This window comes from Schistocerca gregaria, chromosome 3 (assembly GCF_023897955.1).
Source record: "Schistocerca gregaria isolate iqSchGreg1 chromosome 3, iqSchGreg1.2, whole genome shotgun sequence".
Classification (NCBI taxonomy): domain Eukaryota; kingdom Metazoa; phylum Arthropoda; class Insecta; order Orthoptera; family Acrididae; genus Schistocerca; species Schistocerca gregaria.
Genome location: NC_064922.1, coordinates 81,328,788 through 81,355,698, shown reverse-complemented (window position 1 = coordinate 81,355,698; position 26,911 = coordinate 81,328,788). Strand labels below are relative to the sequence as shown.

The 26,911-nt window shown below is 49.7% G+C and overlaps 1 protein-coding gene across 1 annotated transcript in view; it reads right to left on the bottom strand.

The window, feature by feature from the left end:
- Window positions 1-26,911, bottom strand: part of LOC126354208 (transient receptor potential-gamma protein) — an 847,751-nt gene that overhangs the window by 160,471 nt on the left and 660,369 nt on the right. The window contains exon 15 of the mRNA XM_050003666.1: window positions 18,864-19,058. Coding sequence (XP_049859623.1) covers window positions 18,864-19,058 — 195 coding nt within the window. The remainder of the gene's footprint in view (window positions 1-18,863; window positions 19,059-26,911) is intronic.

Below are 26,911 nucleotides of genomic sequence, written 5' to 3'. Positions count from 1 at the left end.
AAATGTGAGTATTGAATGTAATCATTGTTTCTGCTCGATTCCTTCATCTACTTTAAGTTGTAGGCTTTTAATCTGTGTCCTGGAAGATATAAGCAATGAGTTCAGAATCGAAATCAACACTCTACTCCAGTCAGATAGCGTTAGTCAGAGTGAAATTTTATACAAATTCTCCACTATAAGAGCTATTCCCAGGGCCCTAATATTAGCGTTATCTATTCAAATTTGCACAGAAAAATTTAAAGGTTAGTTCTTAAAGAGGTGGCCTGAACAAATTAAGTTTTGGAGGGTTAGGAAATTCACACTGTGTGCTTCTGCAACCTTTCGAAGTATGAACAAAATTTACACAACCGTAAATTTGCATGCATCAGTCAATCAGGCTAACAATAAGGAACCAGGTGTTCAATCAGGCTAACAATAAGGAACCAGGTGTAAGAGATGTATTGTAGTAGAAATTGCGAGACTCTGCCTATAAGATTTCAATGCACAAATCGACGCAGAGAGATAATTACAAAATATTGTTGGAAGAAATGCTGCTTGCCATAAAACGAAGAGAAATAGGAAGGGAATCGTAGTGTTTTGCTAGCCATTCAATCTAATCCTGAAATTAACGGCGTTCAAACACTTACCCAGGAAACAGAAAACTTGCACATCCCCAAATCCAACCATAGGTCAGTTCCAAATGAATCACGTCGCTACCGCTATGAAAGTACATCGACAGATCTAGACTGGCAAAATTATGAGAAATGCTATCCTCGACCCAGATTGCCATGTTCCAAATATGAAGATTTAGTTTCTGACAAGGAACGCTAAGAAGGTCCAACCGACAAAAATGAGCGGGATGGACACCGTTAAGCTCAGATCTAGCAAAGAGTTCTCTCAGAAGCTGGAGTTCCAAGAGCTACGTAAATGTGAGCAGGTGCAAGAAGGATTGATGAAGGCAGCTAACAAAGCAGTCCCACCAACAAAACCAAATAAAGATCCACGGTAAATACGCGAATGTGATTTGGTTTCGTGACAAATGTAGCTTGCATATCAGAATTGAACGAAATATGTCGGCTGGGAGGAAAGACGCCATGAAAACTGTCTGCGGGGGAAAACGTGCTCACGACGAGGACCAACTACTGCAGATTGAGGAAAAGTTGAAGAAGAACAACATTTGAGACTTGTACACGACTTTCAGACGAAATATCAGCAAGTACAATTCAAGGGCCCCATATCTGCCTGGCCATAACGAAGGAGAAAGAAAAAATTGTAAACACTACACCTAGATTAGAACAAAAAACTTATCGATAGCAAGTTGGTTCTGGGACAGCTTACATCGCAAGAAAAGAGCCCGGTCACGTACTGTTTCCTGTTCACGGTTCTAAAATGCTCAATACTCAGTTGTCCCTTGCAACAGACGCTTGCGGTCGCTAACATACCAACTGTGATTACGTTGACTGCATTGTTTTTTTCTCTTTGCGGGGTGATTATTTTATGCGACAGAATGTCCGCAAGTACACTACTGTTTGTGGAAATTGCAGCACCAGGAAGGAATCGCAAGAATTCAATTAATTTAATACCACAGGTTAGGTACAGGACAAGTAAGAAATGAGCACGTTTTTAAGTCTGTACACGTGTCCTTTGAGCCCCACTACTCAGTATGTCGTGCGGCCACCATGCGCTGTAATTAGAGCTTCTATACGCCGTGGCATTGAGTCAGTGAGGTCCTGAATACGTTCCTGGTGGATTTCCCTCCACGCGGTTTGTATCCAGGCCCAAAAACCCGTGACAGCAGTTACTGGAGCACCGTGACGCACCAGCTGCCGACCAACCATATCCCAGACGTGTTCGATGGGCGATAGGCATGGTACCCGTCACTCTTCGAAGAAGGCCTGTACATTCCTCGCAATATGTGGCAGGGCACTGTCCTGTTGAAATGTGGCCTGCGGAGATACCTAAAGCAGGGGGAGTACCTCCGGCTCCACAACCCCTGTTGGGTACCAGCTGCTGTTCAAAACGTACGAGGGGAAACCGGTAGTTATAACCAATGGCGCCCCAAACCGTCCAACTTGGTGTTTGCCCGCTATGTTTGCTCCGCAATGTATCCCTCCAGGTTGCGCTCAGGACGGTACCGCCGGACACGTATGCAGCCATCACTGTAGGACGCATTTGAAATCCAGTGACGGGGTTCACTTGCCCATTGCAGTGGGAGGAGCTTGTGGTTTCTGGACAATAGAAGCCGACATAATGGCATGTGTGCAACCAGTCCAACCTGCAGCAGACGGCGACGAACTGTCGGTGCACACAAGTTGACACCTGTTGCAGTACTCCAGAGACGAGTCAACACTGTGATTAAAGCTGTACGGTCATTAATGGGCATGCGGACAAGAAGACGGTCATCCCGTGCTGTGCTAATGTTCCGTGGTCCAGTTCCCGCTCGTCGCTGCGTACGACCTTCCTCTATCCACTGCTTCCACACACACATCACTGTGGGAGCCGAAATGTCACGGTATGACAACTCCGTTTCCCGAAGACCGATCATTGTGATCCGTTCGAACTCGCTCACATGCCGATGTGGCTCCCTTTGACGTCGACGAGGCATACTTGCACTCAGTGTATTGTTTCCACCTTTCCGGATTGTGTCATTTGCAGGATAATTATAAGGAAATGCTGACCCAATTAGGCAATACTTCCATATGATCGGAACACTCTTCAGGTATAAGTATATGGGAAATAACGGCCATAAGGAACAGAAATGAATAGGACATTGCACTTTTAGAAGATTACTGATAAACGTCTCGAGTCTGTCAGATCGTTTATCTATGGCTAACGCTACGAACCGAAATGAGACGGAACGAAAGCGTCAAGACAGGAAAAGCGAAGGGGTACGGCGGACTGAACTGTTGGGAGACGTCTGGGCAGGTGTGCGGCCGTCACGTCCACAAAAGAGAACAAAATTGGGAGTCTTTATCAGGCAGGCAGAACAAGAGATAGCGAAGCAACTGAGCGACATACCGCTACCATCGGCGCAACGAGTACCGAAGTGTCGCGCCGTTATTGAAGGAGTTTCAGTGATTCAAATGGTTCATATGGCTGTGAGCACTATGCGACTTAACTTCTGAGGTCATCAGTCGCCTAGAACTGTGAACTAATTAAAGCAGCGCCTAGAACCGCACGGCCACTCCGGCCGGCAGTTTCAGTGAGAATCCCGGGGGAGAGGCGATACTGTTCTCGTGTTGGCTGAAGTTAGAGAATCCACATCTGAGGAGGACTGAGCCCCATTCTGTATTTGCAAAATAAGTCACAGGATATAGTGCCATCTGATTCGGACTAGATGTGAGCACAGAGGCTGACTGCAGCTGCAGCGGCAGCGTACTGACGCGAGCGACACGACGCTCACACTCGTGTTGTTTACAGGCAGGCCGGACTACACCTGCCACTGCTCAGTCAGTCAGCGCGGGGCGGAGAGAACAGCGTGCGGCGTGAGGCCAGCAGCGCGTTGCCGACCACGGTGGTCCGGAGTAGCGGGCTAAAACTGTCCTGGCCAGTGGGTGTACGTGTGCGGATGGGCAGGAAAAGGCGCGGAAAAATGAAACTATATTAGATCATAAAACGTAATAGTGTGAACCTATAGCACGTCTGAACACATGCTTAAAATAATCTAAAAACAAAAAAAATTGTGCTCCTGTTTCTAGTTACTCGGATGAGGACACATAATATTTCTACGAGTGCCTGAAACAAACCTGCGAAAAAAGGTGGCATTGCTTTTATAAATTAGCAATTGGTGACTTCAATGCCAATATTGCACCGTACAAGAAAGAAGATTCTGGCAGTGGAAAATATGGAACAGGAGAAAGAAGTGACAGAGGTGAGAGATTGATTCACTTTGCAGACTGTGTGAAAACACCTATTATGACCACGTTCTTCAAGAAGCATCCTAGTCGCAAATGGACTTGGAGGGGTCCTACCTGCAAGGTGACCGCACAAAGCTGTGACTCCTGCACTGTTGGAACGTGCGGACACTCTCATTTGAGGCGACGGACGGATCAGAGTGAAACACCCTGCTGCACAACTGAACGTCTCTGTTGGTAGTGTCGACACACTCGTCCACCGTTTGGGGTACTCGAAGGTGTGTGCACGCCAATTTCCATGCCGCATAACGCAAGACCACAAAGACGAACGAAGGATCGTCTATGAGGAGTTGCTTGCACATTACATGGCTGATTATGGCAATTCTTGGTCGAACATCGTCACAGGCGAACCGGAAATAAAACAGCAGTGGCGCCACAGCACCTCAAATCCGCACCCTCAGACGGTACAGCCGTGGCGACGGCCTGCCGGCACTCTGGGGGGCTTGTCCTGGCCCATGTCCTCAAGTACGTACTGCTGCCCAGAGGGACATCAGGGAACGACTTCGGTGTGTTCGTCGCCGCGAAAGTGCCAGCGAATTTGTCCGACTCCGTGGCAACGCAAGACATCGCACAAGTCTGCGCACCCGAGAGCAGCTCACAAAACTCCACTGGACTGTCCTCCCTCATCCACACTGCAGCCAGGATATCGCACCTTCCCACTTCCATCTGTCTGGCTCTCTAAAGTATGCACTCTGCGGGAAGCAGTGCGTGGATGATGAGGACGTTATCGATGCAGCAAGACGATGTCTGCGGCTACCGTGTGGGAATACAGGCTTTCCGCGTAAGGAGGCCTAAAGTCGTGACACTGAACGGAGATAATGTTGAAAAATAGGGTTCTGTAGCCAAAAAAAGGTGAGGAATAATATGGCGTATCGGAATGCTTAATAAAACCAACATGCTTTCAGAAAATACACATGTGTTTCATTACTTATTGAACGCCCCTCGTACCAAAAGTGATCATCGATCAATAACACAAATTAATAATATAAAAGATTTCTTATTTAATTGTGTGGCTAGGGCACCCCGTCGGACAGACCATTCGCCGGGTGCCGGTCTTTCAATTTGACGTCACTTAGGCGACCTGCAGTCGATGAAGATGATAGGGTGATGATGATGATGATGATAGCACAACACCCAGTCCTTGGGCGGAGAAAATTCCCCGACCCAGCGGGGAATCGAACCCAGGCCCAGAGGATTGACAATCCGTCACGATAACCATTCACCTACCGGGTGCGGACATATAAAAGATGAAAGACTCAAACTAATTAAAGGAAAAGGAACCTAAAAAATCTCGAAGAATGGAAAGAGGAATTTCAAGAAAAAATTGGGATAATATTAGTAATAGAATATAAAGCAGGAGAAATAACAGATGTACTAATCACAACAGCTGAAAAAGTGTGTGGCTTGAGCAAATCGCAAAACCAACCAAAGAAGCTAACAAATAAAAAGATTTGTTTGATGGAATGAAAAGATAAATTCGATGGACAAGTGACGAAAAATTAAAGCAGAAACAGACACAGAAAAACGAGAATATACAACGCTCTGAGAAAGACCATGAAAGAAGATACGTTAAAAGGCCATGAAAGAAGACATGAAGAAGTATGAAGAAGATACGTTAAAAGTCAGTCTTAAAGATAAAAAAAAGCTAGTTTAATGATGGCCAAACGGAAGCTTACGAAAAGTAACAGGTAATAGAGTAAAACGGAAAATAGATATGGATGCTTCCGTTTACCAAATCCCAGAAATACTCCCATCTAAAACCAAGCATGCTACAGACAACCTGAAAACAGGAACTGCGAGAGGCAGTGGTCACATCTCGATTGATATTTTAAAGCTGATGGCTGAAGAATGTATAAGGCATTTAGGTAAAATATTTTCAGGTTGTTTACTCAGTGGAAAATTGCCAAGAAGTTGGAATAAGGCCAAAATAATCCTAATATGTACGAAAGGTAGTACTAAATATGTAAGGAACTATCATCCTATCATCCTCCTGTACACACTGTAAAAAGTTTTTCTAGAATCTTGTCTAGCACAGTGAGCACTATGCTTGCCCTGGCTCAATCCACTAAGCAAACTGGGTACCGTGCGGTGTTCAGTATAACTGACCATATCCCGAATCTACGTGAAACAATCGGGAAGACAAAAGAGTACCAACTACCTCTTTGCCACGCCTTTATAGCCTTCGAAAAGGCATTTGATTCTATCAGTGATCCAGGTGTGTATGAGGCACTACTAGAAGAAGAAATAGAACAGTTTATATAACATATAGAAAACCTCCACAGCGCTTGCGAGTGTTGTTGAAGAAACCAGTAAATTTCCCAGTGAAAATGGTGAAAACAAGGTGATTCTATATTTAAAAAATTATTTTCAGCATTCTAGAGAAATCGATGCCTAAACTGGATCGGAAAACAAAGGGGAAGGGATTTAAATCGGCCGCCCGCCCTCAGGATCTCAATTCGTCAGCGCACCTAACGATGGCGACATGTCTGATCGCCGAAATATTGTGCCCGTTGGACACTATGAAACAGCAGTATACCCGTGGACTGTTCGAGCAAAGGGAATGAAAATTCTGGGACAGAGATTAAATAACCCAACGTTTGCGGATGTTGTTGTTATGTTTGCAAATAGTATAGAAGAATTTAAAATATTGATCAGTGAAGTAATATTAGTTTTCTCTGAAGTTAGTCTAAAAATGAACTATGATAAAACCAAGATCACGATGAATGAATGGCTACCACAGGGAACTATAACAAATTTGTTGCACATGCGCATCTGCAAAGGGTCTCAGAATATGTCTATCTGGGTCAGCTTACCCCTAAATATAAAAGGAGACCAAAACCCAGAAATATTTTGACGAATTTATTTAGGCTGGCAAGCTTACGGGAGATACTCTTCGGTTTTGAAATCTAAGATGTCGGCTGAGCAGAATAAAACAGTTTTTGAGCGGTGTATACTGCCAGTAATAACTTATGGCTGTGAGACATGGACGTGAAATGAGTGCATTGTTAGAAAGCTATTAGTAACCCAAAGAGGAATGGAAAGATCATGTTGGTTTAGTGAACAGCTGGTATCAGACAGACAATAAAACTCAGTGACATAATAGAGAGAGTCGATACTCTGGAGCTCATATAGCCCGAAGAGAAGCTGGCAGGTTGTCAAAACAAGTGACAGATTGGAGCCCAGTATACCGAAAAAAACCAAGAGGAAGACCACTGTACATATGGACAGAGACTTAAGAAAGACAGCTGGAGAGAACTGCTAACAGCGAGCTCGGTTAGAAAAGAATGAACCCGCAGGAATCCTTCGTTGCATGCCGACTCAAAGAGGCTACATCACAAAGTGATCGAAATTTGTGTCTCCAAAAGTTTTTTTTACATATTTTTTGTCTACGGATTCAACAGAGACGAATGGATGCCAAGCCAGCAGTTGGTCAGCTGCACCTCACGCATCCACATTCTCTGGAGATGATGACCAGGACACGACGAAATGGCTGAAAGGATTCGACCGAGTCACCGGATACAAAGGATGCGACGTTATGATGTGTTTCGGTGACAAGTACTTTCACTTGAACGGTACAGAACAACTGTGATTCGAGAACAACGAAAAGAAGCTCAATAGCCAGATAAATTCCATGGCAATCTGAGGAAAACTCTTGGCGACGATCAGCAGCAAGTCCGCTTAGCAGAAAAAAATTAATGAACAGGGCACAGTGTCTTGGGTTAACTGCACTGTCCCGCATACCGATTGTTTCTGGCTCTATGCGGCTTTGTGAATCTAAATACGACAGAACCTGATAAAATTTCACACTTTATGAAAAGAGCTGCAGATGACATATCCGAAGTTTTTCTGGTAAAGGATGTCACAACAACCGAGAAGTACGTAAACCTATGTCAGTAGAGAGAGACCACCGTTGCCTCGCCTTTCTCATACGCCAGGTAATGAGACAAAAGATACAACATTGTAGGACAACCGGAGCTGTCGAATCCAGTAAGCAAGAGATAGCAGCCACTAATATGAGCCGCTACGTCAGAGGGAGGCTACAGAGAATATTTATGAAGAGGTGTATCGGTCTTTTGCACCAGCATCAGCCCCCAAAGTAATGAGCCGGGAGAACAGACTCGGCCATCTCGGACCTTGACAAACCGACTCTCGAGCCCAGTAGGAGGGCAGACATTTTGAGGATAGAGGATAAAACGCGGGCGTGTTTCCACTGCGGACGTCCTGGAAGCGCCGTGTGCCACTGCAGAGAAAGGAGAGTTTCCGACGACTGCTACGTCACTAGACGTCTGTCATCACAACAGTTCTACTGGCGCCGGTCAACTCTCATTGACGCCATCGTCAACGGCCAACTGTCCGGGAGCTGGTCAACTCAGGAGTTTCTTTTCCTGTAATGTTGAATGCTTATCACGGTCAGATGCAGACGAATATGTTCTGTGATGCAAAAACCGATTGTGCTGGAAGTCGCAAATGGGAACAGCCGATGTGAACATGTGTTGTAAGAAAACCTATCAATGAGATAACATAGCCCTTCGAAGTTGCCACTTTAACAGAATGTATTGGATGTGTTATTCTCGGTGGAACTTCTTGCAGGCATCACAAGCAGTCATAGACTGTGGAAGATCAGAGCCCCAGATTGATGAGGCGGTGGATGGTTGTTTGCCGTGGAAGACGACGTTGTCTCGCCATCATCAGTGGTCGACTTCCAGTCATCAGTTGGAAGTTTTGTTAAAGAGTAAAATTTTTGTCGATTGCAAAAAATTACACAGGTCACAAAATAAATCTACGTGTCAGCAACGATCATAAGCGTTGTATGTGCTCAGGGAGTACTTTCGATTGCTTGCCTGGCATCGTCCTCCGCTGCCTCTACAGACAACGCAGGGAAGGAATTAGCATCGAACTGCGAATAGCATGTGGCCCCGCGGAGGGACAACGCCACTGGGTGATAGCCATTTTGCTTCAGTTTCCGGACAGAGGAAATGATCCATGGTAAAAAATATGTCAACACCGTGAATCATCTACCATTGAACCAATGCTCAAACATAACGTCGCCAGCTGAATGACGGATAATGCAGGAGGAATTGGAGACCATGCAGCTAGATGATACCACTGTTCTTGTCCTATTCTGTTGTGGTCCTCGCGAAGAAGAGGAATGGGACATGGAGTTTCTGCGTCGACTACCGACGATTGAACAAAATCACTAAGATGTCCATCCATTGCCGCACACTGATGGCATCCTAGACAGTTTGAAAGGATCAGAGTATCTTTCAACTATGAACATAGAGGGAGGCTATTGGGTAATCGAGGTCAATGAGGTTGACAGGAAAAGATCACTTCTCATGACCTCTATGAGTTTAAAGGTATACTGTTAGGACTGTGATACACTCGAGTCACCTTCGAACGTCCGTTAAACAATCTGTTTTGTGCCCTTAAATGAACAGCGCGTCTTTGCTATTTGGATGACATTGTTGTTCTCTGCGAGACGTTTGAAGGACGTTTAAGCTTCCTGACAACCCCATTGGAGTGTTTTTGGACTGCAGATCTCCGCCGGAGTCCGAAATAGCACCCCCTCCTCGCGCAAGAAATAATCACCTTGGGGTACCTAATTAATGGCACATTCACGATGTAAAAAGTTTTTTTTATGTGACTTAACTGATAAGGTCATCAGTCCCTAAGCTTACACACTACTTAACCTAAATTATCCTAAGGACAAACACACACACCGATGCGCGAAGGCCGGCCGGAGTGGCCGATCGGTTCTAGGCGCTTTAGTCTGGAACCGCGCGACCGCTACGGTCGCAGGTACGAATCCTGCCTCGGGCATTGGTGTGTGTGATGTCCTTAGGTTAATTAGGTTTAAGTAGTTTTAAGTTCTATGTGACTGATGACATCAGATGTTAAGTCCCATAGTGCTCAGAGCCATTTTTGAACCATGCCCGAAAAAAATTTTCTTGGTACGCTCTCATAATACTGGTGATTCATAAAGGACTTTTGTAACATTGCATGTCCCTTGAAAGAATTATTGCTGGTAGTCGTTACATTTTCCTGTAACAACGCGCAAGGAAGATCTTTCCTTGTTCTTAAAGTGAGGGTAACATCTTCTCCAATTCTAATATTGTATGACTAGAATGCCGAGAGAGAGAAATTCATGCTAATGCTAGCGGTTATGGATAGGGTGTCTTCTAGCACAAATTCAGGAAGATGCTGAGAAAGTGACAGCTTATGCTTCCAAACTACTCTCCAAGTCTGAAACGAAGTACTATAGAACTGAGAAAGAGTACCTTTCAATTGTTTCGGCCATCATCAAGTTCCGACCATATTTAGTTGGCAAACCGTTCACCACTGTGACAGACCACCATTCTCCGTGCTGCCTGACTAGCCCGAAGGATCCATCGGTCGACTGGCGAAGTGGACTCTGAGGATTCACGGGTGCGACGTCACAGTGACATACAAAAACCGTTACAAACACAAGGGTGCCAACTGCCCTTTCAAGTAGTCCTCTGGCAGAAAAGCAGTGTGGGTGAAATTTTAGTCATCATCGCTGCCGCATTAAACGAAATTCCTATCAAACAGAAGGAAGGTCACTGACGCATCGGAAAAGGAGGAAACGATCAAAGGAGAATTCTTGGTAATAAATGGATTATTGTACAAGAGGGACTATGACCCCATGTGGCGCAAATGACCGCCCGTCGTCGCAGCTCATCTACAGCCAGATATCGTGAAGTGTTTCCGTGATGCTTCAACATCCGGTCGCCTGGGATTCGTGAAGACGTAAGACAGAATCAGATGCAGGCATCACTGACCAAGTCCCCACCGTAAGGAACGCACGTGGCACAGTTACCTGCAGAGCAGCCCTCAGCAATCGCACCTGCAGCAGCACCATTCCACCGAACTGGAACCACACCTCATGGGGATGTCCCCAAAAGCGACAAAGGCACTCCTATCTCACCTGCTATGCTGTCACCAAAGCTATGCCGACTGATGAAGCTCCGAAAATTCTTAAGTTCCTTGTAGTAGACACGGCTCATCGTATAAAAGTTTCGTCGTCGAAACTAGTATCAGAGATTTCATGTTGTTGCATCACCCACAGTACGGCATCTGCCTACCACTCACAGACGAATGGCCTCACAGAACGTTTTAATAAGGCGTTGCAGATATTCTCTCTATGTACTCTGAAGTCGCACAGAGCGGTTTGCACACAATACTGCGTATCGTGTCTTTCGCTTAAAACACAGCGAAATAAGATATTACACACTTATACCATTCTTTCTGCTGCACGATTACGAGACAATGGATACACCGTTCTCGTTTCTGTGAGAACCGCAAAAGTTACTAAAGCGCTACTTTCGGCCGTATCGTATCCTTCGTTGGTTGTCGAACGTCAAATTTGAAGTCGAGGATTATGACCCTTCATAAGGGAGACAAAAATGCAGCGTCGTCGTTCGTGTTCTCCATATGAAGCCCTACTACAGTATAGAGGCGCAGACAGACGGTGGCAGGTTCAACGAAACTGAAAACCCACCCGACGACTGCCAAGTTTCGACAAAACGCTCATCACGGGGAACAGGATATAACAACACTACCAGAACTCGACAATCGGCCAGTGCCGTCCTACAGAACAGTATCCGCCAGATCTAGCTAGATCCAGTGTGATGTAGTGGGCTATAATGAGAACTTCTGAAACAGCTGGTCTCTGTTCGACATCTACACTTACAAACGTACTCCGTAAGCCACCGTACAGGACGTAGCGGAGGATGCGGCGACCCTCTGCTAGTCATTGCTTTTGCTGTTCAACTGGGGAGGGATATACTACTGTCTACTTGCCTCCGTATGACCACTGACTTCTCGTGCCTTACCTTAGTGATCCTTAGGCGAAACATATGTTGGCAGCAGTAGAATCGTTCTGCAGTCGGCTTCAAATGCCGGTTCTCTAAATTTTCTCAATAGTGTTCCTCGAAAAGAGAGTCGCGTTCCCTCCACGAATTCCCGTTTGAGTTACCGAAGCAGCTCCACGACGCTGCGTGTTGTTCGAACCTACTGGGAACAAATAGAGCAGGCCGCCTCTGAATTGTTTCGATATCTTCCTTTAGTCCAAGCTGGTGCGTATCTAAAACACTCGAGGAGTACTCCAGAACACGTCCCACTTGCGTCTACATTACAAATGAATCACACGTTACCAGAATTCAACAAAAAATGGAAATCGACCACTAGCCTTGTCCATCACAATGCTCATATGCTCGTTCCATTTCATATCACTTTGCAGCGTTACGCCTAGATATTTAAACGACGTGACTGTGTCGAGGAGGGCACTGCTAATGCTGTATCTGAATATTATTGGTTTGTTCTCCCTACTCATCCACATTAACTTATATTTTTCTCAAGTTACAGCTAGTTTCCATTCGTCACACCAACTAGAAATGTTGTCTAATTCATCTTGTATCTTCGTACAGTCACTCAACTTGGACACCTTGCCGTACACCACAGGGTCATCAGCAAACAACCGCAGACTGCTACCCATCCTGTGCTCCGGATCATTTACGTGTTCAGAAAATAGCAGCGGTCCCCTCACCCTTCCCTGGGGCACGCTTGACGATATTCTCGTCTCTGATTGACATTCGTCGTCGAAGACAGCATAGTTACTTAAGAAGTCTTCGAGCCACTCATATATCTGAGAACTTAACTCCACATGCTCGTACCTCCGTTAACGGCCTGTAGTGGGACAACGTGTCAAAAAATTTCCGCAGGTCTAGAAATATGGACTGTTACTCATCAGTAGGTCGTCTTACAGTATGTGAGAAAATGGTAAGCTAGGTTTCGCACGATAGATGCTTTCTAAAACAGTGCTTATTGCTGGACGTACGGTTTGCGGTCTCTAGTATCCGTATTAAATTCGAACTCTAAATATCTTCAATCATTCTGCACCACACCGTTATTGGTGATAGTGGTCTGTAATTTTGTGGGTAAGTCCTCTTACCCTTGTATACAGGAGTCACCTGCGCCTTTTCCAGTCACTTGGGACTGCGCTCTGGACGAGAGATTCGCGACAAACGCGTCTCACGTGGGGGGTCCGTGCCGCAGAGAACGCTCAGTAAAACCGCCCTGGCGACTTACTTGTCTTCAGTTGTTTCCGTTGTTTCTCTATACCAGGGACACTGCGCGACGGTCAAGCGACGGTGTGTTTGTCCGATACTCCGGCGTGATCGATTTATTAAACGCGAAAGTTCAAGCTTCCACCCAAGACTGGCCAACGAGTGACTGGATGGAAGACTTAGGCCTGCTTAGCGATTACGCATAGGACCAGAATTTCTTCGGGTTCTCGGCCAGAACTTTTGCTGAAATATGACGGTGGTATTTGTTGTATACATCTTTTCACAGACGCAAGTTTCTCTACTAACCTTTACTTGGTTTCATTTGCGTGTTCTCTTCTGAAACGACAGTGTACGATTCTTTGCTTCTTTAGCATTTTCCGATTTTCGTTAGTAAACTAGGTGGGTCTTTTCTGTCCTTAATACACTCATTAGGCACATTAGTATTCAGAGAACGAAACCCCATATGTTTAAGCTCTGCCTATATTTCCTCTACGTCCATCACACTGGAACTAAGCAATGTCAGTTTTCTGTGTGTGATGCTAACAAACACCTGTGGCATAATGCTTTTGTTTAACTGTGTGTTACTTCCAAATTACATTTGGTTTCCTCTGACTAAGCACTTTGTGTATAACTCTACAGTTGACGCTGGTAGACTCAGATGATACCTCTGTCAGAAATTAAGGCCTCCATTTGTGACACCGTAAAAAACGATAGCGTACGTCTTCTTTCACACTGCTGTTTTATTAGCTATTTTTTAAGCCATGTGAGATTAATTTTTTAGGTTTCTCTGTTAGCCGTATTCATTTATTCTTGGCGGGCTGTAGTGTCATGCAGTTGTGTATTATTTAGGTTCTTACAACGGTTGTATTAGATGATGGTCGCATTGTGCAGTTGAGGCGGCGTTCGCTGACGTTTGCCTGCCGACTAGCCTTCCAGGCTGGTTCGCAGCTTTTTGTGATGTTACTCAGCCGTTGTCAGTCGTCTGACTGCGAAAGTCGCCGGGCTGTCGACTGTATTCCGCTGAAAGTGCTCGTGCAAATAATTCTGTGTGTACGTTTGTCAGTGGAAAAGAGACTGTATGTTTGTTGTGCGTTAGCGTGCGTTTAAGCGTCTACCGCGTACTGTTTAATGATGCGATGTGTCGAATAGCGTAATCCACTTTACCATCGCTCAGTTTTTCGCTGTATGTAATTACTTTATGGATGCGGCTGCTCCCTTCTGTTGTTGTTACTGCTTTGTTTCAATATTTGGAAGTTTGGTTATAAGCCTTTGGGACGTAAGCGCGTACTAACAGGCTGTGTAACAATACACCACTCTCGGAACACAGGAGTAAGGAATAGGAGAGGTGTGGCCGTGCACTACTAGGAGTAGAATCAAAACAAGTTAACTGATCTGAAGAAATCACAGGGAGACTCCTACTAGCGCTGTCGTTTTATTCAACACGCCATGTTGTAGCTGGCCTTCATAAACCACGCGCGAGATTTTTATATTCTCTCGCTTACTAAGCGCAAACTACTAGTCCTACATAAAAACTGAGTAAGACCTGTTTGGAGGAAATTTAACGTAGATAAAGTCTGTAATGAGATACGTTTCCGGTAGAGGGAGTAAGTTTCGAGTTATTCAAGAAAATTGAAGAAATGTTAGCCCCAAACGCACTCCCGCTCCCATACTTAGCCCCCACTGCTGAGGATATATAGTATGTCGTTCGTGGCACACCCTCCTAACACTGTACAAATATTTGTGACTGCAGAAATTATATGTCACATTCGATCTTTCTACGTTTTCATTGAGTGGTCTTATTACGTCACTGACTTAGTCAAACACTTACAATTGTAAAATTGACGTTTGCGTAAATTTTACTTAACAGTTTTCTGAATTTTAACGGCGTAAAATGTACAGTTACAACGTTGTATTCTTCAGGCCTTCTGACTACGAAACTGCTGTGCTGGTAAAGGTTAAGCTTGGATCGAACTGTCAACTTAGTTAGTTTTAACGTGTCGTTTACAAAAGTCGTTTTTTGTTCATTACCATCGTGGACACGTTTAAACTAATAATTTTAACGAAGTACCCGACTATGTTAGTGGCGTAATAGCCCAATCAATGGAGACCAAAAACAGTTGAATATGGGGAGTAGTTCGCGCAGTCGGAAATTTTTGTACAGTGATAGGAGGAGCAAGTGCCACGAACAACACTGAAAATTCCGACTGATGAGGGGTAAGTGTGGGGTGGAGTTGCGTTTGAAGATAACTTTTGTTCGTTTCTCTTCAATAAGTATAAAACCGTGACCTGCAGCGTAAACTTACACCAGTACAAAATCTTAACTACACTACATTTCCTACAAAAAGGTCCTACTAATTTTTTTCTGCGCGTAGCGAGCGAGGGAATATGAAAGTGTCGAGCGTGGTTTATGAAGGCCAGCTGTAACATTGAGGATTGCGTAAAACGACAGTAGTAGGGACAGTTGAGCCGACCTGTGTAATGAACTCGCGTGGGGGAGGGGGGGGGGGGGGGGGAATCGGGACTGTACGGAGTGTAAGCGCTTGCCAGTGAAATCGATACAAGCACATATATAACAAAGAAACATGGAGAACAGGCAGTAGATAAAAGAGGCTGATAGCAGTTGGATGTCTGAAGACTCCAACCAGATAATTAATTTGTGCAGGTGTTCTACGAAGTCTTCAAGGTACCCACGAACTTCTTTGTTGGGCAGTCGTGTAAAATGTCCTCCAGATTTTGTTCCTGTGTTCCGCACTCGCTTTGGTCATCGTCGATGACTCCCCATTTGTGTGGTGACTGCGTAGCCAGCTCTGATACGGCTGAAGGAGCGCCATAGCTTTCCTGGACCTGTTGGATGGTCAGACCTGTTCCACCCAACTTCTTACGACTATGGAAGGACGTCCACTGATTTCTCCATTCCGTTCTTAGACTGTAGCTTTCTGGGTGAATTAGCTAATGATTACTAGACTAGTTCTGTACATTCTAATCGAATGCTTGGTAAGATTTTCATTATTTCACGAACAGCTACGCGTCTGGATCGTCTGAATGTCATCCAGTCACGTGTTACTGCTTGTTGTCGTCGGACATTTGGAGAGGCAGTGTTGGCGTAACAACTGTGGCAAGATGTGTACGGGCGTTTTGTTGCGAGGTCGTTTCGACTACGCTGCACAAGTTTCGCTGGGAAGGCCTTAAACACCTTCCACACACCTTCGATCCCTCTCCATGCGACTTCCATATTTTTGGAGCCCTTAAGAAGACATTCGTGGCCGTCGATTTGTTTCGGACGAAGAGGTGTGCGCTTGGGTACAATCATGCAACCGTAGGCACCCACATACATTTGTGCCTAAGGCATTAACCATCTTGTCTCACGGATGAATGAATCAACAGCTATGGCGATTACTTTTGAAATAATGAACAGTTCACCTACTGGTTCTTCATGTGAGTCGTTGTCATTTGCCTGAGCCTTACACACAGGCACAGCCAAGATTCCGTAAGTATCAGAATTTCAATTGCATCTACGGAATGGTTACAGGCGCTGAGAAGTCCATGGACTAAGAACCCGGGGAAGGTCACAGCGTGTGTGAAAATCATGTCGCTTGAAATTTTCGAGGTCGCTTATTTATTCATGTAAGAAAAACAATTCCCGTAATCAGTCAGCATCATTGTGTATGCCTCATGAGGCACCGAGTGAGGAAAGGTGACTGCGTTAGTTGACGGAGCTGAGGTAGCGAGAGTCACACCGACGGAAGAAGAGTGTTATACCGCGAAGCTCCAGTCTGACATTTATCAAATTCTGTGGAACTACGGGTAGGAAAACGTCCAACTTTTACCAACCTGTGTCCTTCACCAACGTTAGTGCGAAGCACGAGCGTCACGAGCACGAACACACTCTTTCATTCTCTGTGGCACGGAAGCAAAATGCCTGCAAATGTCATTTTGAGGAATTTATTGCCATTCCTGTAACACGGCTAATGTAGACTGCTGGCTGGCGGCTGACAAGAAAGTGTTCGTTTCCTCATCGCATCCCAGACCTGCTCTGTGGATGACAAATCAGGCAACTGGTCAGGCCAGTGAATTCCTCAAGGTGTTTGTGGCGTGAGATGTTCCATTTCCCTACTGGGAAATGCCATCTGGTACCGTTGTCATTAAAGGTATGCTAATTGGGTTTGTCATTCTTGTCACATACCGGTGAGCATTCAGCCTCGTTTCAGCAGTTACCAAATTCCTGGTGCCGTATACAATAACTCCCCACACCGGGATTCCGCAAGTTGTAGAGGTAGGGGTCTCGACAGTCGCTGTTTCCTGTGACCTTCCAGCAAGCCATCTGTGGACATGTTGGCGAAGACCAACCAGAAGCGAGACTCATTGCTGAACATGACACAATGCTACTCAATGTCTCAGTTAAGTCGAGACTGCAAGTTTCTGTGGTATGATGTCAGCGGTATACGACATTTGGTAATTTGATATCTCAACGCAGCTTCTACTAATTTATTCCCGAGTGTTCGTGGCGACTCCGTCAGCATTTCAGCTGTTCCCATCTCTCTTGTTGTTAGAGGCAGTCTAAGAATCTCTGGTTTTCTCGTGGTGTACTATTTCTGGAAGTATCTGAGCCTTCCTTCCTTAACATACTGTTGTTCCGAATCCATCTCATCAGAACTGGTTCTGCAGTCACTGCACTACAGGGAACTGTCTATGCGATCTGTCGGTGTGATGTTCCCATGTCCCTTACGCCAATGATTTAATCTTTTTCAGACTTTGACAAATGGTATCAAACTGTACATTCACGTTGTCTAGCCATGCTGTTTTAGATTGTCCGACAAACAAACACCTTCTGAACTGGCCTCGAAGGCCGAAGGGTACCGACCAATGGCCATACCATCCTCAGCCCACAGGCAGATACGGAGGGACACGTGGTCAGCACACTGCTCTCCCAGCCGCTGTCGAATAGCTCCTGGATTGGCCTAACGAGGGCTGACAGCACCCCACTTGCAGACCCAGACAGTGACCCATCCAAGCGCTAACCAAGCTCAGAGCAGCTAACTTCAGTTATCTGACGGGAATCGACGTAACCGCTGCAGCAAGGCCGTTGCCTGTTTGCAGTGCATACCTGAAAAATTCCGGTGATTTTGGATACACCCAGTAGCCATCGTGCACTCACACCATACATCATCTACGGGAGTGGCTTTCTTCTGCATCGAAAATATTATTGTATAAGGAAGGTATCTTAATAAACATGTCCCACAGCCTGGGAAGTACTGGAGTGTCAGGTCTGAAGTGTTCATTTTGTATCACTTACCGTTGACATCTGATTAGAAATGATCAACCACTACCGTGAAATGGTGGAGAAGCGTGCGTGTGTAGGTGTTGTCGTGCCACATATTTGCCCAGAAACGTGCTTGACAGCCATTGTCCACTATTTTGGACCACTGTAAGGGAATGTGGTAAAGATTGTAACTAACTGTTAAGCTAGTTTTATAATTTGATGATTCATATTTTGTTAATTAAAGTAACATGTAAAAAATTTAAATAATATTCGTTCCATGACAATGAGATACGGTTCCTAACTATCTTGTAAGAATTACTCGATCAGAGTGGTATCAACACTCAGCCACCGACATGTCTCCAATATGTACAAGTGCAATGAGCGGACGGTGATCTAAAGTGAGAGCAACAACTGATGAGCAAACTATGTGTACACTGAAGTAGGTTGCGACGAAAATTCACTTGACTGGATAGCAAGACGTAGTGGATATCAGTGTGCACAGTAGATGGACTACACCAGATGACGTGTTTCACAAATGATTACAAAACGATACCATTCTGAGACGACTGCATAAGAACCAGGCCACTAGGAATACAGCAGAGGCAGCCACTGCGCAGTACTCACCCGGATGGTGCGCATGTGCTCCTTCTTGGCGGCGCGGGAGTGCCCGCAGAGGCGGCGCTGCACCCACTGGATCAAGTACCAGACGCTCTTGGGGGTGGGCACGATGTTGAAGGGCGGCGGCACCGTGCCGCCCTCTTCGAAGTACGAGATCCACAGCTTACTCCGCGCGAACTTCCACTCCACGTCGGCCCGCTCCTGGCAAACGAGGGCGCACACGGCGCACCGCAAGTGTCAATGGGGTCCAGGCTTAGGAAGGGGACAGAGAGAGCAGGGTGGAGGCGAGGAGGACACTGCAGCGGTGGTGGGCCGGCACAGGCAGTAAGGTGCGCTAACGGAGACAATGGCAGGAGAGGGACAACCAGTCGAAGGAAGACTCAGAAAGCACGAAAAGGAGTGATGGTAGTGGGTAGGTCAGGAGGACAAGTGGTACAAGGAGGACACGCCGACAGTGTCGAGTCAGGTGGCGGGCGGTGGGAGACAAGGAGACAGGACAGGGAGCTGTTCGAGGGACAGCTGTTTTAGAGGACACAGTGTCAGTAGTATTCCATGTGGCAGGAAGGGCAGCCAAATGTAGCGTGAAACTCCAGCAGGGCATGCTGCACGAAAAACAGGGCATGCTACAGGGGTTAGCACGAGGGTGAGGGGGGGGGGGCAGGGAGGTGTGCGAGTTAATGGCAGGAGGGACAGCGAACGTGGCTGGCGGTAAGGGCACGGCGCTGATAGGTGAGCCCTGTGTAGAGCCAGTCACAGTGGCTCCCATCAGTGTACTGTAGGCTCTAGATGTGCTCAAACTCCTGTCATATGCCTTCTTCATAAACCACTCATCATACAAAAGGCCAGGTTTACACGAACGTTACGATGACGCTGTCTTCACAGGTACGAACTTCCACTTCTGTTTACGCACTTTTTGACACGAGGCAACTGAGAGGTGGAAATATTCCTATTCCAAATTTCAGTACTGTTTGGTTAGGAATATGTAATATTGAATTAAAGGATGTATGTCACACGTGCCTATATAGAAAACAAAAACAATTTGGGAACTGAAGAACTATGTCTTGTGTAGTATTCATTGCTTTCAAATCAATGTCACAGCAGTGCTTACGTATGAATGATGTAATTCTAATTTCCGACTACTTCAATATGGGAGTGATGCCATTTGATAAGTTCATACAGAAGATAATCTACACAAAGACAATGATAAGAGTATGTACCTGACCAGTGAAAATGTTTACTGTCACTGTGAGATCATAAAATCTAACTCAAAGTGTCTTTCTAACAATGTGCTAAACAAATTTTATGATTGTACTGCATAATTTTATTCGCTACTATATAGTGTACTGTGTTGCAATCTCATATGTTGATAGTAATGAGTCACATAGTGAAACTGGAATGATATAAGACTATAATTTAACTTTTGACTGGAGTTCTACTACAGGCCACTGCCCAATTTTGCTTCATTAACATAGCTGTGCTCCAGCTGAGGTGTGGGGACCAGCAGTATGCCTCATTCCCAGCCACTATGCAGTCATACTAGTGGCGAGTCACTGGCGTCATCTAATGTTGCCCTGTGTTGCACCTCAGTAATAGGGCGGTGGCCATTACCAGTGGCAGGCTAGTGGCGCTACTCTGTGCCACACCAATGTGGCAGCTCGTCGTTAAGGGGCTGCCGTCAGCAATTGTGATATACTGGCACGACACTGTGCCGTACGACGGTGCTCATCACTGCTAGAGAGGCCACCATTACCAGTTATCTGTTGTGGCACACCTCCTTATTGGGAGGCCACCTCCACCGTCACAGTTGGTGTCACTGGAGCCATACTACACCGTGCCATTGCATAACTCATTACTTGGGAGGCCACCACAAAACTGGCGCCAAGTCACACTGCATCATGGTGTGCTTCAATGATTGGCAGATGGCCATCATTCCACATTACTAGCCTCATTATATGGTTGTAATGACCTGGTAAAACCCCCAAGCATTATGTATTCTCATTCGTAAAGCGTTGACCTACAAAATTGGCAGGCTGGTGTCATTTAGATGGAACATGTTAAATGTCGATTTTATGACGAGTTCGTAAGATTACCAGTTAAGCAGCTGAATCGGCAAAAGTGGAATACTGTGGAACACTGGGCAGCTCAGAAGAGCGCCATGTCATTAGTAGTATCGTACTGCCCGACACAAAATGGCATGCAGTGTTCAGCAGATGTCCAAGGTAGCACCACGATGAAGTTGCAACAACATCAAACAGCAGTGGGTAGGTTGACATGAGCAGGGAGACAGGTACAGGGGTTAGGGGACAGTGAGCAAGGGGAAGGGGGAGGGGACAGGGTGAGAGGGCAGGGCAGGGGCAGGGGGTAGAGGCAGTGATGCAGGGCAGAGGCAGTGGGGCAGCAGAAGAGGGTGGTAAGGAGCAGGGGCAGGAGGTAGGGGCAGGAGCAGTGGTATCTGGGAAGGGGCACAGGGCCTCAGGCAGGGGCAAGAGTAGAGGCAGGGACAGAGGCAGTAGGACAGGGGGAGTGGGGAGGAGGTTAGGGGGAGAGACGAAGGGGGATGGGACACAGTAGTGGATGAGGGGGAAGCGAGCAGGGGGCAGGGGCAGACAGAGGGGCAGGGGTAGTAGAAAGGGGGCAGGTGCAGCAGCAGGGTGGAAGAGGTAGGGGAAAGAAGTCAGGGGGCAGGGGGCACACACAGGGGGACAGGACCAGGGGCTGCAGTAGAGGCAGTGGGATAGAGGTAGGGGGGAGGATGGGGCAGAGGGAGTAGGGTGCAGCAGCACAGGAGTCAATGCAGGGGGAAGTGGGCAGGGTGCAAGGGTAGAAACAGAGGGGCAGGGGTAGTAGAAAGGGGGCAGGTGCAGCAGCAGGGTGGAAGAGGTAGGGGAAAGAAGTCAGGGGGCAGGGGGCACACACAGGGGGACAGGACCAGGGGCTGGGGTAGAGGCAGTGGGACAGAGGTAGGGGGGAGGATGGGGCAGAGGGAGTAGGGTGCAGCAGCACAGGAGTCAATGCAGGGGGAAGTGGGCAGGGTGCAAGGGTAGAAACAGAGGGGCAGGGGTAGTAGAAAGGGGGCAGGTGCAGCAGCAGGGTGGCAGAGGTAGGGGAAAGAAGTCAGGGGGCAGGGGGCACACACAGGGGGACAGGACCAGGGGCTGGGGTAGAGGCAGTGGGACAGAGGTAGGGGGGAGGATGGGGCAGAGGGAGTAGGGTGCAGCAGCACAGGAGTCAATGCAGGGGGAAGTGGGCAGGGTGCAAGGGTAGAAACAGAGGGGCAGGGGTAGTAGAAAGGGGGCAGGTGCAGCAGCAGGGTGGCAGAGGTAGGGGAAAGAAGTCAGGGGGCAGGGGGCACACACAGGGGGACAGGACCAGGGGCTGGGGTAGAGGCAGTGGGACAGAGGTAGGGGGGAGGATGGGGCAGAGGGAGTAGGGTGCAGCAGCACAGGAGTCAATGCAGGGGGAAGTGGGCAGGGTGCAAGGGTAGAAACAGAGGGGCAGGGGTAGTAGAAAGGGGGCAGGTGCAGCAGCAGGGTGGAAGAGGTAGGGGAAAGAAGTCAGGGGGCAGGGGGCACACACAGGGGGACAGGACCAGGGGCTGGGGTAGAGGCAGTGGGACAGAGGTAGGGGGGAGGATGGGGCAGAGGGAGTAGGGTGCAGCAGCACAGGAGTCAATGCAGGGGGAAGTGGGCAGGGTGCAAGGGTAGAAACAGAGGGGCAGGGGTAGTAGAAAGGGGGCAGGTGCAGCAGCAGGGTGGCAGAGGTAGGGGAAAGAAGTCAGGGGGCAGGGGGCACACACAGGGGGACAGGACCAGGGGCTGGGGTAGAGGCAGTGGGACAGAGGTAGGGGGGAGGATGGGGCAGAGGGAGTAGGGTGCAGCAGCACAGGAGTCAATGCAGGGGGAAGTGGGCAGGGTGCAAGGGTAGAAACAGAGGGGCAGGGGTAGTAGAAAGGGGGCAGGTGCAGCAGCAGGGTGGAAGAGGTAGGGGAAAGAAGTCAGGGGGCAGGGGGCACACACAGGGGGACAGGACCAGGGGCTGGGGTAGAGGCAGTGGGACAGAGGTAGGGGGGAGGATGGGGCAGAGGGAGTAGGGTGCAGCAGCACAGGAGTCAATGCAGGGGGAAGTGGGCAGGGTGCAAGGGTAGAAACAGAGGGGCAGGGGTAGTAGAAAGGGGGCAGGTGCAGCAGCAGGGTGGCAGAGGTAGGGGAAAGAAGTCAGGGGGCAGGGGGCACACACAGGGGGACAGGACCAGGGGCTGGGGTAGAGGCAGTGGGACAGAGGTAGGGGGGAGGATGGGGCAGAGGGAGTAGGGTGCAGCAGCACAGGAGTCAATGCAGGGGGAAGTGGGCCGGGTGCAAGGGTAGAAACAGAGGGGCAGGGGTAGTAGAAAGGGGGCAGGTGCAGCAGCAGGGTGGCAGAGGTAGGGGAAAGAAGTCAGGGGGCAGGGGGCACACACAGGGGGACAGGACCAGGGGCTGGGGTAGAGGCAGTGGGACAGAGGTAGGGGGGAGGATGGGGCAGAGGGAGTAGGGTGCAGCAGCACAGGAGTCAATGCAGGGGGAAGTGGGCAGGGTGCAAGGGTAGAAACAGAGGGGCAGGGGTAGTAGAAAGGGGGCAGGTGCAGCAGCAGGGTGGAAGAGGTAGGGGAAAGAAGTCAGGGGGCAGGGGGCACACACAGGGGGACAGGACCAGGGGCTGGGGTAGAGGCAGTGGGACAGAGGTAGGGGGGAGGATGGGGCAGAGGGAGTAGGGTGCAGCAGCACAGGAGTCAATGCAGGGGGAAGTGGGCAGGGTGCAAGGGTAGAAACAGAGGGGCAGGGGTAGTAGAAAGGGGGCAGGTGCAGCAGCAGGGTGGAAGAGGTAGGGGAAAGAAGTCAGGGGGCAGGGGGCACACACAGGGGGACAGGACCAGGGGCTGGGGTAGAGGCAGTGGGACAGAGGTAGGGGGGAGGATGGGGCAGAGGGAGTAGGGTGCAGCAGCACAGGAGTCAATGCAGGGGGAAGTGGGCAGGGTGCAAGGGTAGAAACAGAGGGGCAGGGGTAGTAGAAAGGGGGCAGGTGCAGCAGCAGGGTGGAAGAGGTAGGGGAAAGAAGTCAGGGGGCAGGGGGCACACACAGGGGGACAGGACCAGGGGCTGGGGTAGAGGCAGTGGGACAGAGGTAGGGGGGAGGATGGGGCAGAGGGAGTAGGGTGAAGCAGCACAGGAGTCAATGCAGGGGGAAGTGGGCAGGGTGCAAGGGTAGAAACAGAGGGGCAGGGGTAGTAGAAAGGGGGCAGGTGCAGCAGCAGGGTGGAAGAGGTAGGGGAAAGAAGTCAGGGGGCAGGGGGCACACACAGGGGGACAGGACCAGGGGCTGGGGTAGAGGCAGTGGGACAGAGGTAGGGGGGAGGATGGGGCAGAGGGAGTAGGGTGCAGCAGCACAGGAGTCAATGCAGGGGGAAGTGGGCAGGGTGCAAGGGTAGAAACAGAGGGGCAGGGGTAGTAGAAAGGGGCAGGTGCAGCAGCAGGGTGGCAGAGGTAGGGGAAAGAAGTCAGGGGGCAGGGGGCACACACAGGGGGACAGGACCAGGGGCTGGGGTAGAGGCAGTGGGACAGAGGTAGGGGGGAGGATGGGGCAGAGGGATTAGGGTGCAGCAGCACAGGAGTCAATGCAGGGGAAGTGGGCAGGGTGCAAGGGTAGAAACAGAGGGGCAGGGGTAGTAGAAAGGGGGCAGGTGCAGCAGCAGGGTGGCAGAGGTAGGGGAAAGAAGTCAGGGGGCAGGGGGCACACACAGGGGGACAGGACCAGGGGCTGGGGTAGAGGCAGTGGGACAGAGGTAGTGGGGAGGATGGGGCAGAGGGATTAGGGTGCAGCAGCACAGGAGTCAATGCAGGGGGAAGTGGGCAGGGTGCAAGGGTAGAAACAGAGGGGCAGGGGTAGTAGAAAGGGGGCAGGTGCAGCAGCAGGGTGGCAGAGGTAGGGGAAAGAAGTCAGGGGGCAGGGGGCACACACAGGGGGACAGGACCAGGGGCTGGGGTAGAGGCAGTGGGACAGAGGTAGGGGGGAGGATGGGGCAGAGGGAGTAGGGTGCAGCAGCACAGGAGTCAATGCAGGGGGAAGTGGGCAGGGTGCAAGGGTAGAAACAGAGGGGCAGGGGTAGTAGAAAGGGGGCAGGTGCAGCAGCATGGTGGCAGAGGTAGGGGAAAGAAGTCAGGGGGCAGGGGGCACACACAGGGGGACAGGACCAGGGGCTGGGGTAGAGGCAGTGGGACAGAGGTAGGGGGGAGGATGGGGCAGAGGGAGTAGGGTGCAGCAGCACAGGAGTCAATGCAGGGGGAAGTGGGCAGGGTGCAAGGGTAGAAACAGAGGGGCAGGGGTAGTAGAAAGGGGGCAGGTGCAGCAGCAGGGTGGCAGAGGTAGGGGAAAGAAGTCAGGGAGCAGGGGGCACACACAGGGGGACAGGACCAGGGGCTGGGGTAGAGGCAGTGGGACAGAGGTAGGGGGGAGGATGGGGCAGAGGGAGTAGGGTGCAGCAGCACAGGAGTCAATGCAGGGGAAGTGGGCAGGGTGCAAGGGTAGAAACAGAGGGGCAGGGGTAGTAGAAAGGGGGCAGGTGCAGCAGCAGGGTGGCAGAGGTAGGGGAAAGAAGTCAGGGGGCAGGGGGCACACACAGGGGGACAGGACCAGGGGCTGGGGTAGAGGCAGTGGGACAGAGGTAGGGGGGAGGATGGGGCAGAGGGAGTAGGGTGCAGCAGCACAGGAGTCAATGCAGGGGGAAGTGGGCAGGGTGCAAGGGTAGAAACAGAGGGGCAGGGGTAGTAGAAAGGGGGCAGGTGCAGCAGCAGGGTGGAAGAGGTAGGGGAAAGAAGTCAGGGGGCAGGGGGCACACACAGGGGGACAGGCCCAGGGGCTGGGGTAGAGGCAGTGGGACAGAGGTAGGGGGGAGGATGGGGCAGAGGGAGTAGGGTGCAGCAGCACAGGAGTCAATGCAGGGGGAAGTGGGCAGGGTGCAAGGGTAGAAACAGAGGGGCAGGGGTAGTAGAAAGGGGGCAGGTGCAGCAGCAGGGTGGCAGAGGTAGGGGAAAGAAGTCAGGGGGCAGGGGGCACACACAGGGGGACAGGACCAGGGGCTGGGGTAGAGGCAGTGGGACAGAGGTAGGGGGGAGGATGGGGCAGAGGGATTAGGGTGCAGCAGCACAGGAGTCAATGCAGGGGGAAGTGGGCCGGGTGCAAGGGTAGAAACAGAGGGGCAGGGGTAGTAGAAAGGGGGCAGGTGCAGCAGCAGGGTGGCAGAGGTAGGGGAAAGAAGTCAGGGGGCAGGGGGCACACACAGGGGGACAGGACCAGGGGCTGGGGTAGAGGCAGTGGGACAGAGGTAGGGGGGAGGATGGGGCAGAGGGAGTAGGGTGCAGCAGCACAGGAGTCAATGCAGGGGGAAGTGGGCAGGGTGCAAGGGTAGAAACAGAGGGGCAGGGGTAGTAGAAAGGGGGCAGGTGCAGCAGCATGGTGGCAGAGGTAGGGGAAAGAAGTCAGGGGGCAGGGGGCACACACAGGGGGACAGGACCAGGGGCTGGGGTAGAGGCAGTGGGACAGAGGTAGGGGGGAGGATGGGGCAGAGGGAGTAGGGTGCAGCAGCACAGGAGTCAATGCAGGGGAAGTGGGCAGGGTGCAAGGGTAGAAACAGAGGGGCAGGGGTAGTAGAAAGGGGGCAGGTGCAGCAGCAGGGTGGCAGAGGTAGGGGAAAGAAGTCAGGGGGCAGGGGGCACACACAGGGGGACAGGACCAGGGGCTGGGGTAGAGGCAGTGGGACAGAGGTAGGGGGGAGGATGGGGCAGAGGGAGTAGGGTGCAGCAGCACAGGAGTCAATGCAGGGGAAGTGGGCAGGGTGCAAGGGTAGAAACAGAGGGGCAGGGGTAGTAGAAAGGGGGCAGGTGCAGCAGCAGGGTGGCAGAGGTAGGGGAAAGAAGTCAGGGGGCAGGGGGCACACACAGGGGGACAGGACCAGGGGCTGGGGTAGAGGCAGTGGGACAGAGGTAGGGGGGAGGATGGGGCAGAGGGAGTAGGGTGCAGCA